General features: G+C 45.9%; 1 protein-coding gene across 1 annotated transcript; it reads right to left on the reverse strand.

Moving 5' to 3' along the window:
- Positions 1-259: 259 nt before the first annotated feature.
- On the reverse strand, positions 260-1,472 carry LOC100282978 (Riboflavin synthase alpha chain). Its single transcript, NM_001155882.2, has one exon. The coding sequence runs from the start codon at positions 1,407-1,409 to the stop codon at positions 513-515; it is 897 nt and encodes a 298-aa protein (NP_001149354.1). The 5' UTR covers positions 1,410-1,472; the 3' UTR covers positions 260-512.
- Positions 1,473-12,772: the final 11,300 nt, after the last annotated feature.

The following is a 12,772-nucleotide window of genomic DNA, read 5'->3' on the forward strand; positions in this document are numbered from 1 at the left end:
ATATCTCCCTATTCCATCTCCTACTTAATGAACTCTAACTTAACTAAACTCTAGTACGTATAGTGCCTTATGTGGACTCTCCTTGCTCTGGCTTTTGCCTGCGACGTCTGTGATATTGCCAGCCAGTAAAGGAACCCCTAGCAGTTATTTGGATATGATTGTTCTGGAGGGCCTTATCATTTATTTGGCAGCAACATTAGTCACTTAGTTTCTGGATGCTGCTATGCTGCTCTTGTTCACCCTTTGCTAATATTCATCAGCAACAAAACAAACTTCTAAATTTGGCTGCATATTAGAGTATGGATACTTGTACATTTATCTCAACGGATGAAAAGAAATGATAAGTCATTTCCTCGATCACTTATGTTTTATTACTGTCTCACTGAAAGTCTGAAATAAAAAAACAACAAGCCAATTGCAACAAAATGGAATGAACTGCTATTATTGATGAACATAACATTGCTGAAATACCTGTAGAATGACCATTGATCCAGCAGCTCAGCAATGGTAGATCAAGAATCAACCTTCGCCATGGCCTCAACCCTCCCAGCGAGGAGCTTCTCGACGTACTTACCCAGTATATCCGCCTCTAGGTTCACCTTGTCTCCGACCTTCTTGGTCGGCAGCACGATGTTGTCCTGCGTGTACCTGACGAGCATGAAGTCAAACCAGCCGCCCTCGTCGTCCACACTGACAACAGTGAGGCTAGTGCCGTCAACGGCGACGAAGCCCTTGGGCACGAGCAGCCGGAGGATCTCCGGCGGGGCGCGCACGGTGACCCAGAGCGAGTCCCCGTCCGGCCGGAACGCAACGATCTCCCCGGTCCCGTCGACGTGGCCCTGCACGAAGTGCCCGCCCATGCGGGACGACGGAGTGAGTGCGCGCTCGAGGTTGACGCCGTCGCCTGGGGCGCGCTCTCCCAGGGACGTCCGGCGGAGCGTCTCCGGGGCCACTCCGAAGGTGAGCGTGGACGCGGCCGGGTCGATCGCCGCAACGGTGAGGCAGGCGCCGTCGACCGCCACACTGTCACCGAGCTGAGTACCGGCGAGGAGGTCCTTGGTCTCGACCTCCAAGTCAAGGCCAAGAGCCTCGCCGCCGCCACCCCCAGACGGCGCGAGCGGCGGGCCGAGGCGGCGCACGCGGCCGACCTCCTCGACAATGCCGGTGAAGAGGGACCGTACAATGACGTGGGAGGAGGAGGCGGCGGAGAGGCTCTTCGGGACGGGGGAGAGAGAGAACTGCGGCGGCGGCAGGCGCAGGCGCGCGGGCGCGGAGGCCGCACCCCGCGAGGCGAAAGGGAGCGTGGCGGGGCCCGAAGGCGATGATAGGAGACCCCCGCCCCCGCGGCGGAGGAGCAGGTGCGGGCTGTGGTGGCGGACGGCGGCAACCGCAGCGGCCGGCGGGGCCATCGTCAGAGATTCCTGCGGCGGTTCGCGGTGGGGATAGACTACTGAGTTGGAGTCGGCGTCGACAAAAATGGAATTTTGGGGATATAAGAGCATATATCTTCAGCAACGTTAACTAAATTTAATTTTCTAAACAATTATTTCATGTTTTTTTTATAGCACACTCTAAAAATTTATGTTCTCTATATCTTCTCATTCTCCAGTAACATTCTCTAAATTCGATCTTTTATATCTACACAATAGAATATATAAACTACCATATTTATTCATTGTTTTTCATATATTTTAAATTGGTTCTAACGTATGACATTAAAATGATGAAATTAATAATTTTTCAATACTACAATTTTTTGAACTTATACATATTATGCTTAAAAATAACGTGTGTATATATATAAGTAAAATAACGTACGCCATGGATTAAAATTAAATAAATGATTTACGTCATTGCGTCGTTATTGCCTAGCATGAACTAGAAATTAGTAAAATATGAAAAATAAACATAACAGTTTTAACTTGACCATTTCATCAAAAGTCGCACTGTCGTCGTCCCCAGCACCGTCGACGGCGACTGAACCAATATAGTCCCCACCAGTCCCGTTACTGTGTTGCGATGATTTCGGTGTAATCACTGGATAGCGGATGCACAGTGCATCGCTACGAATAGAGTGCGGGACAGCGTCCGCTACTTTAGCGAACGATTTGCAGTTCGTTGCTAGAGGCTTTACAGGATGGTTCAAACTCTAAATTTAGCATACAGAATAGTATAGAGTTCTTTGTTGGAGACAGTCTTAATGATTATCTTCAATACAATCGATAATATTGTTTATCACTGTTATCACTATTCATCACTACCATTATATAATCCATCACTTCAAATATATTATGGTTCAAGCATGTTTTAAAAAAAATATAACACTAGCATATAGCTCGTGCTAACACTACGATCCCGAGAATAAGAGAGGAGTCGACAGCGACGACGACGGCACGAGAGGAGGGGTTGACAGCACCAGCGCGAGTGAGGAGGAGGGGCGGAGACGCGGGGGAGGGGAGGTTGGGGCGACAGGGTCGCGTGGGAGGGAGAGGGATGAGAGATGATCCAAATAATATTGTCTATTGAATTTGAGTGAGTAAGAGAGAGGGGTTATCTAGCGAGGTAAACTTTGGTTTTTACTAGAACCATCAACCGATCAAAAAGTGATTTCAATGACTCGCCCTTTACCCGGTCATACCTTGCTAGTTCACTTTCCTGGGACTCAATTCGATGTCTTTTCGCTTTGGGATCACCTTCATGTGACATCTTTAGAATGCTCCAGATCTCACGAGCATCCTCTCGTCCCTGTACTTCCATGTACTCCTTTGCAATCAAACTTCCTTTGATGATGTTCTGTGCTTCAGTATTCCGGTGAAGATCTTGCGTCATTTTGGGGTCATTTCCTCGCCAAACCTGGGTTTGCATGCACCTACATTGACAATCTCTTAGAGACTTGGATGCACACCCATTATATGAGACTTCATCTTATTGGCCACTCATCATAATTCAATAGATTGAGAGTTTGAAGTTTTCCGAGTGGTGCAAAAAAGAAGTTTGGTACAAAAGATCTAGAGTAATCAAATGGAACTTTATTAAACTCGTGAACATTACCCTTATTTAGTGACTCCTCGGTGTTGATGTTCATTTTTCTCATTACCTTAAACACCAGAGTTCAACCAAGTCGTTGTTGTAGTCGATCGGCTTCTTTTCTTTGTCTTCTTTGATTTTTTTTCTCTTTGCTTCTTCTTCTTCGGCCTTTTTCTTGGCCTCATCCTCTTCATCTTGAGGAACATCTTTTCAGCAAGCTTCATGGCGATGTTGAGAATTTGATGATCCAACTCCTCACCACTCGACGTGGTCAAGATCTCCTCGATGAGGGTATCCTCATTGTTCCTTGGAGCCAACATGATCATTTCCTCATGCGGTTAAGCGCTATAAACGAGGTATGAAGCTTTGATACCAATTGAAAGTAGCCTAGAGGGAGGTGAATAGGATACACCTGCAATTCCCAACACAAACTTCGAACTTTTGTGAGAAAAGGCAGTTCAACAGGGGAGGCCGGCCAGGTTTGAGGCCGATTCAACCGAGATTCACCTATTCAGCTATGAACTTAATTGAAACTACTTAGATCTACTACTAATAAACGCAGTGGAAGAGTTGAATTGAAATCAACTAAGTAGATCAAAGATCTAAGATGATGAGAGACAAAATCACACCCATAAAACACACGAGACACACGATTTTTACTAAGGTTTGGTCACACCACCAAGGTGCCCTACTCGTTGAGGTGCCCACAAAGGGCCGGGTCTTTCTCAACCCCATTCCTCATTGCCTACCACACAAGTCAAGGCAATCCCTTACTCATTTTTCCATAAAGAGTCGGTGATACAAAACGTTCTTGGGGTCGTCCACAACTTTGGAGAGTCCCAAGTCAAGATTACAAGCACACAAGGAACAACACGTTCCAAGAACAAAGAGATTGCAAGTAAGAACGATTTGCACCAGCTAGAAAGAGAAAGACCGAAGAACTTGAATCAAAATCGTGCTTTAGATCTAGAACTTATGTCACATCGAAGAATCTTCCCACCGATCGAAGGAGGAAGGACCTGGGGTGCGAGATCGGAGTTCTAGTGCTTTGAAACGAAGGAGAGCAGCTGTCACAGTGTTTAGGTTTGAGATCCTTAGGGTTTAGAAGAGGGGGAGAAAGGTTTTTATAGCCACCACAAATTAGATTTGGCTGATTCTAGGCGACTTCACAATTTCTGATTGAACTGGCCCTGATCCCGGTTGAACCGGTATCCAGTAGAGAACTCTCTGTAAATTCCTACTTGAACCTGAATTTGAAATTTCGATCGAACCTAGATTTTCTAGAGAAGAACTTGAAGAATTCCGGTTGAACTAGCATTGAACCCAGTTGAACCGACATACATAGGAAAATCAGATTTTGAAGGGAAGGAGGGAGAAACCAAACGGTGACTTCGCAGCTTTTCAAAACAAGAATTTTGAACCAGATATAATTAGTTGGTGCACATCATTCTTACCTCGCAAAAGAACTAAGCATGTGAAGATCCCTATTACTAAGAGTAGATAATCAAAATACTGGGGAATCTTCACCACAAACCACCTATAGATCATTACTTTTCATCACTTGGTTCCTTGTTTGCTCATCTATTTCATTCATGTGCATCCTTTTATAATTTAAAACTAACATACACTAGGAGAAAACTTATTAGTACATTTTTATTTGTTTTGTCCATTAATCACCAAAACCCTCAAGAGGTTGATTGCACTTACAACTCTACACATGTCAAACATCACAACTTTGTAGACCAAGTATGACACTTTCTAGATGAGCACGACGAGTTGAGATCTAGGCCTAACTTGTTAGGTGCGCGTACTGCTTGTCCTAGCTTACAAACTGAGCTAGTAGAGAGAGACACTAGGATATCCTTTCTTGAGAAGGTTAGCTCAGTGAGTGCCCCTTCACCTACGGAGTGTGCACTTTGTGAGGGTTTGAAGTCTGCTCTTGAGTTCTGCAGACACGACAAGACCCGGATCGATGAAGAAAACACATACCCTCGGTCAGACTTGAGATGGGTGTCTAGCAGTGAGCCCTAGTTGGGCATGATGATTAGTCAGTTCAAGAGGGGAACTAGCGGACCGAGGTTAGGCTTTGCTACTAAGGATGGGAGTGTCACTTGCTTTGGAAAGGTTGTTGAGTGGATTGAAACCATTAGAGAAACCTTCTGCCACTAACAAGCTTATCAAAATCACCCCACCTAAGCATATCACCTCTGTGGGGGATGGTGTGATTGAGGAGCCTGTGAGAGCCCCTCCGCAGAAACAAGTGTGGGTTCTAAACCCTAACCACCTTAGGAACACACTTGATACCCTTCCCAACATCTCTAGTCATCCCCTTCCTAGAGCCCCAAAGCCATCCAAAAAGAAAGCTCCCTCCAACAAACGAAATCCACCTAAGAGAGAGGTGAGGTTCCATTGTGAGTATTGTGAGAGGGATGGGCATCTGGCTTATTTTTGCTTTAGGAGAAGAGAGTTGAGCGTTGAGTTTCTGAGTCAAGCAGGAAGAACATGAACCGCCCTTCTCATGGTGTTCATGCTCAGTTTGTTCATAGACATATTGTGAGGCCTAGAGGTGCTTTGCCTCTTGCTGCTAGGCCTCAGGCAGTGAGACCATGTGGTGGTCGTGCTCGGTAGGGTATAGGTCGTGTGCCATTTGGCCAAGAACCCCATAGCAGTGGCTTTGGTTCTTCCCCAACGGACCACAGTTTCCTTCTTGTGGTGATCGCTTCCCTTCTGGACTGGGGATGGGTGTTGTTTTTCCTAGCACTTTTTATGGGTAGATGTCGTAGCACTGGTATTATCCTCAGTATCCTAACCCTAGTGTTGTGCCATTTGCTCACCCTGTGTCTTTCTACTAATGCAGGACAGAGGCCTAGAGAACATATGGCTCATAGATTCTGGCTGTTCGCACAACATGACCGGAAGCAAAAAAACGGTTCTCTAGCCTCGACCCCATTATTGGTAAGGAATACATCACATTTGGGGATAAGTCAAGAGGTAAGGTAATTTCTCGTGGCTCCGTTCGAGTGAACGAGAGTTTTGTCCTCAAGGATGTTGCTTTGGTTTCAAACTTTCATTTCAATTTTCTTTCTGTTTCACAACTCCTTGAGGATGACTATGAAGTGTGTTTTAAAAAGGGCTTGTCTTGGGTTTTGGATGCCCGTGGGGATCTTGTTTGTCATATTTCCCCTTTTGGTCGAGTTTTAAGTGCTGATGTTTCACACTCTTCTAGCCCTTCTTGATGTTTGTTGGTAGAATCTTCTTCTTCTCTCTGGAAGTGGCATAGGAGGCTAGGTCACTTGATCTTCGATCTTTTATGTCGTTTGAGCTCACTTGACCTCATCCAAGGATTGCCCAAGTTGAAATTTGAGAAGGATCTTGTCTGTCACCATTGTCGTCATGGAAAAATGGTTGCCGCTTCCCATTCCCTGGTCACCAAGGAGATGACATCGCATCCTAGCGAATTGCTTCATATGGATACTGTTGGTCCAGCCAGGGTTTTCTCTTTTAAGGGGAGTGGTATGTGCTTGTGGTTGTCGACGACTTTTCTCGCTATTCTTGGGTGTTCTTTATGGCGATGAAGGATGAGGCTTTTACTCATGCTTAGGATTTGATTCTTTGGTTGCAGAATGAGTTTCCTAAGAATGCCATGAGAACTATACACAGTGACAATGGCACAAAATTCAAAAATACTCATTGTAAAACCTTTTGTGCTTCTTTGGGACTCGAGCATTAGTTTTCCTCTTTGTATGTGCCCCAACAGAATGGCATTGTTGGACGCAAGAATCAGACCCTTGCTGAGATGGCTAGGACGATGCTTGATGATCATAGGACTCCTATGTGTTTTTGGGTCGAAGGGATCAACACTGCTTGCCATGTGTCCAATAGCATCTTTCTTTGGGCTTTTCCAAACAAAACTTTTTATGAGCTGCGATTTGGACGGCCACCCAAGGTTAGTTATTTCAGGGTGTTTGGCTACAGATGCTTTGTCTGAATAGGGAAATTTGGATAAATTTGAGTCTCGGTCTTTTGATGTGGTTTTCCTGGGTTATGCATTACATTCTCATGCTTATTGTGTTCTTAACCTGGAGACTAACCGCATTATGAAGACTTGTGAGGTTACATTCGATGAAAGTGCACCTTATTCATCCCCTTTCTTTGATCCTGCAGGTCCAGATCAGATGGGACATACCATCTTTATCGAGGAGGAGCACGACGATGCCGATTAGGGTGATTCCGAGCCGACTCCACCAGCTACCCTAGTCGACCCTATTTCCACTACCTCAGCTAACAGTCCTGACCCTACTTCTTCCACCAGTTGGGGTCCGCTCGAGCCAGCTCCTGCTGAGTCTAGAGGAGTTGAGGCTGTTGTTAAGGGGGAGGCCACCTCTTCGAGGACGGCTCCATGACATGTTCAGAGAGATCACCCTCCTCAACAGATGATTGGTGATATTGATGAGCGAGTCACTCGCTCTAGGTATCATGGGATGTCTCACTTTGCTCACTCAACTTTTGTTGCTACTTTTGAACCCCGGGATGTTGGACATGCTTTTATCTGATCCTAACTGGGATATTGCTACGCATGAGGAGCTTGAAAATTTTGAGAGAAATCGGGTTTGGGTTTTGGTGCCACCTCCTTCTAACTGCCATCCCATCAGTACCAAATGGGTTTTCAAAAAAACGGAGCGGGGATAGGTTTGTAGTGAGAAACAATGCAAGGTTGGTTGCCCAAGTGTATTGCCAAAATGAGGGAATAGATTATGAGAAAACCTTTGTCCCTGTTGCTTGTTTAGAAGCCATTAGAGTCCTTCTTTCTTTTGCTGCTTCGAAGGGTTTTAAACTTTTTCAAATGGATGTCAAAAGTGCTTTTCTAAATGGGTATATAGAGGAAGAGGTTTATGTGAGGCAGCCCTCTGTTTTTGAGAGTGCCAAGTTTCCAAACCATGTGTTTAAATTGCAAAAAACTTTGTTTGGTTTGAAACAAGCCCCTAGATCCTGGTATGTGCGTTTGAAATCTTTCTTGCTTTCAAAGGGTTTTAAAATGGGCTTTGTGGACAAAACTCTTTTCGCCTCAAGCATGGTAGTGACACCCTTTTAGTTCAGATATATGTGGATGATATTATCTTTGCTGGTTCTTCTCAAGCTCTTGTGTCTAGATTTTCAGATCTTATGAGCAAGGAGTTTGAGATGAGCATGATAGATGAGTTGAACTTCTTTCTTGGGCTACAAATCAAGCAGACTCAAGACATGACCTTTGTGCATCAAGACAAGTATACAAAGGACATCCTAAAGAAGTTCGACATGGGCGAGGCCAAGCCTCTTTCGACGCCCATGTCCACCATGATGGCGCTTGATGTTGATGAGTACGATGAGCCCATGGATCAGAAGGAGCACATGAGCATGATTGGATCTCTCTTGTACTTGTCTGCGACGAAGCCGGACATACACTTCGCCGTGTGTCTGTGCGCTCATTTCCAGGCTTCCCCATGCACATCTCACAGATGGGCTGTGAAGTGGATTATCAGGTACCTATATTTCACTCCTGAGTTTGGTTTGTGGTACTCCTCATCCATTCTGTCTTTGTGCGATTACTCTAATGCTAATTTTGTGGGTTGTCGTTTGGAGCGCAAGTCTACTTCTGGGACTTGTCACTTTTTGGGGACTTCATTGGTTTCCTGGTCTTCGCGCAAACAGTCTAGCGTTGCCCAGTGTACCACAGAGGCTGAGTATATCGCTGTCGCTAGCTGTTGCTCGCAGTTGTTATGGATGATGTCTACTTTACAGAATTTTGGCTTGGATTTTCATCATGTGCCTTTGTTTGTGATAACACGAGTGCCATAAGTGTTGTGAAAAATCTTGTGCTGCATTCGAGATGGGTTTGCGTTTGTCACCACATCACTATATTGAGACTGCTTCCGTTTGCACTTTTGGATGAAGTTGAGTAGTGTAGTGGAAGATCGAAATTGGTGTCTTTAGCTTCTGATTGCTTTTCTCCATAGGCTACACCTAGTTGAAAAAGGTATAAAAATACAATGCTTACAACCTCTCGCACTCACATGCTTTTCAATGAAATTTGGAACCCGCTGCAAATTCGATAAATCTAGAAAATTTCAAATGGTATCAGTTTCAGATATGGTTCTAGCATGATGAGTGATCGTTGTTTGGGGCAGTTCACCTAGTTTACCTTGACTTCCACTTAGTTGATTTCCTGCTCACTCTATGTCTAGTGTTGTCTTTAATAGTGAACATCTTTTTTGAATTACTTAAAACTGAATCAAAATACTTATACTTCACATATCTTTTGCATATGATCAGTTTGAGTGTTTGCTAGCAAGTGCATTTATTGCTACACACATAGCACAACACCACTTAGAGAATTTTTACACTGACTGATATACTCCTAAAGCTCTTGCATTTTCTCTATTTTCTTCCTCTCTTTTGCAATTCTGCATTTTCTCATGGGGAGTTCTCTTGTCGTGGGGGAGTTGTTCTTTCTACCCTTGTTTGTGCTTGATGAGTTCATTTGTCAACAAGGGGGAGAGATTTTGAGATTTCCCAGTTCCTCAATCGAGGGGGAGAAATTTTAACTTTTGGGCTTCCTCTCATCCAAGGGGGAGACATGTGTTGATTCTAACTATTTGGAGTTGCTTGTCTCTAGGGAGAGATTTTTGGGAGTATTGTGATAGGGGGAAGGAGATTTGAGCCTTTTTTAGCTTTTGATAGTTGTGTTGAGCTGTTTGCCTCTTTCTGGTGGGACTAGCTTTGGTTTCAGCTTTTGTGCTGATTTTATGCTCTGAATTAGTTTCATATTCTTCGATGAAGCTTTTTGTGCTCTGATAAGTTGTTGGCTTCTGGCTATTGGTGTTGAGCCCTGCTTTTGCCTCTTATTGAGGGCTAGCCTTTTCTTGCTTGGTCGTGTTGAGCCATTGCCCATTTCTTTGGGGACCAAGCTTTGCTTACTCTAAAAGATGTGTTTGGCTTTTATCCGGCTTTTGGTCATTTGAGTGAGTTTCTCTTCGTCTTCCTCTCTCTGCTTACATATGCTCATATGGTGGTGTTGACAATGCACTCATCAAGGGGGAGATTGCGAACACAAGGTTGATTTTGTCCCTTGTGGTTCAGGTTGATGATGAGTGATTATCAATGGGTAGCACTCTAGGGTAGTCAGTGGACTAACCAGAGTGTGAGATTATGCTTGTGCAACCATGTCGGTTGGCTTGTGGTGTGCAAGTGTGGAGAACAGAGATGATGGTCGACGACTGCGGTGAAGGTCATGCAGACTCGTGCTGATGGACCAGGAGCGGTGAAGGGTGAGTGTTGGGTCTTGACTGACGGATCAGAGCAGCCAGGTGACCAGCCGTGGTGGTTGACACCTGGGACATGCACTCACGCGAGGACATGGTGGAGTGGGTCGTGTTGACAGTGTGGTTGACGTCTGGCGGGACACACGTCTGGTCGTGGAGGACGTGCACGCAGTGTGGTACTCACGGCGGGTTTGGTGGTTTGGGCCTCAAAACCACCCAGTGCTATAGATGGTGGGTTTTGCTGAGTTTGGGCCTCAAAACTCGGGGACAACGGTTCTGGAGGGAACCAGTGGTGGCACGTGGCGTGATCGCGGAGGGTGCATCGAGGCGAAGCAACTCAGTGTGAAGGACATGGCCGTCGGATCAAAAACCTAGGAGTTGGTCCATTTTGCCCTCGGTAGAGTGAATAGACTATAATTAAATAGGGCTAGTTTAGGAAGTGTAAATAACCCTCTATAAATAGAATGGTAGGTTGTTTAGTTCAGCATCACTTAACTGCCATTTGTTTTGTCTTAGGGTTTTAGCACTCATATTTCCTATCTCTAGACGACTCTAGTTTTTAGCCAAGGATCCACAGTGATTTTGTACTTCGACTGTGTTTGTGTTCTTCAAGTTTTTAATTCGAGGAACGGTCACCGGTATGGCCCACATGTTTTGGTCACTTCTTAATCTCAGTTTTGCATCCTTGCTGAAATTCTGAAGTTTTGTGTTCTTGGTTTCTCCCTTCCTCTTCTCTTGTGGATTTGTGGAGAACCTTTGAGTTCTTTTGATATGGGTGTTGTTGGGGTTTATTTGCATGGAGAAAGACTCTTTGGATCACAGTGTACGCCCTCACGGTGATGTTCTTGGTCGTGATCCTAGTTGAGTTCCCCTTGAGTTTGTTTTGAGAAAACCCCAACAAAACCACATCACTCTCGGGTTTCTGATCTGCGCTTCGATTTCTATTTTGCTCGGGTTCATACTTCACCAGTAAACATCTTTTACCCCGTGCAAACTTTTTGTGAAGTTTAAGATTGTTTTGGGCATTTTTTCTTGCCTGACACTTCCGCCCGTGTGCGTGGCACTGCGAGACCTAAAGCCGGCACTGCCGCTCGGAATTTCTGGTGCTTTTGACTCTGATATTTTTTTAGTAAGTTAGGTCTGCAGTTTTTAGGGCTTTTGGTGCATACAAACGACATTGTTTTGTGTTGCACTATGATCTGCTCCTCTGAGTCCCTAGATGGCTTTTAGGTTGAACTTTGGGATCAAAGTCACATACTCACAAGACGAGAATTTTTAGTGGCTCCCATTCACCTGCCCCACCTTTGGTCGCCTCATCGGTGGTACAAGTGCCTACTTCATAATCGCCCCTCACTCTGGGGTTTTGGGAGCAACCACGAACCTTCACGGGATGGCCTTCGAACTACAAGTTTTCGACTCCAATCAGGCCTCCTTGCAACTAGGGGTTGGCTTGGACCCACCACCAATTCCTTCCTTAAAAGGGATATAGTATTACAAATTGACAAGGCGGGACGAGTCTTACTCGAGCATGGTTGCATGGCAGTCAAGCCCTGGCGTCACACCTGTGTCGTTCGGTCGTTGCCTAGCGCCTGGGTCAGATACTCGGATCCGGGTGTCATTTGATTTCGGGGTAGGCCTTCTGCTCAACCCAGGCCTATTCACCAAGGTCAACAACATGTCAGTTTGAGACTTCTTATTATTATCGGGTCGCGCCTTCAATTCGGTGATCGTGTCTTGGTGGGTCGGCCACTCTCAATTCGGGGCTGAGTCACCACTTGGCTTTGGTTCCCTATTCGATCTTTAGGGTTATGCACGACTCTCGTTTCATCACTGCCATCCATCACCGGATTCTAGAGCCGCTCCTTGGTCGATCAAGGTCGCTTGGATGCGCTTACTTCATGTGGGCTGCTCCATGATGGAGACTACCTGCTCCTCGGCTCCGAAGAAGTTCCTGAGTTGCTGGCGGGCTTCCTGGCTTTGGTCGTGCACTTCCACGAGCGGGGCTTTGCGATGCCCCCTCACCCATTTTTGGTGGGTCTCCTTCATTACTACAAGATCTAGCTATACCACCTCAACCTTAATGGGGTTCAGCATATGGCCGCCTGTGTGGCTTTGTGTGAGGGATATCTTGGGATGTCTCCTCTACTTCGCCTCTAGTGCCACTTTTTCTCGGCTGAATTGCTCCCTAGGCGGCTGGCGCCGGGCGCCCAAGCGAAGGCGGCACATATCGGTTGTGCGGACATCCATCTCCGAGGGTCACGCTGGTAGGGGTGATTGGGAACTACCTCTGTCGCAAGGTAGCTCCCCTTATGGCTAGGTGGTTACCTTTGTACAAGATGACCGTCGACGCTTCACCGAAGGGCACACGACTGAGCGCCTCACCTCCCAACGATGGGGAAATCGCCTGGTGGTTTAGAGAAGCCATGGAGGTTCGTAAGGGTGTGGAC

The sequence above is a fragment of the Zea mays genome, chromosome 10 (assembly GCF_902167145.1).
Source record: "Zea mays cultivar B73 chromosome 10, Zm-B73-REFERENCE-NAM-5.0, whole genome shotgun sequence".
Classification (NCBI taxonomy): Eukaryota; Viridiplantae; Streptophyta; class Magnoliopsida; order Poales; family Poaceae; genus Zea; species Zea mays.

What these genes read in the sequence shown, in the direction of transcription:
- LOC100282978 (NM_001155882.2), bottom strand. Translation starts at nt 1,409, where the DNA reads ATGGCCCCGCCGGCCGCTGCGGTTGCCGCCGTCCGCCACCACAGCCCG.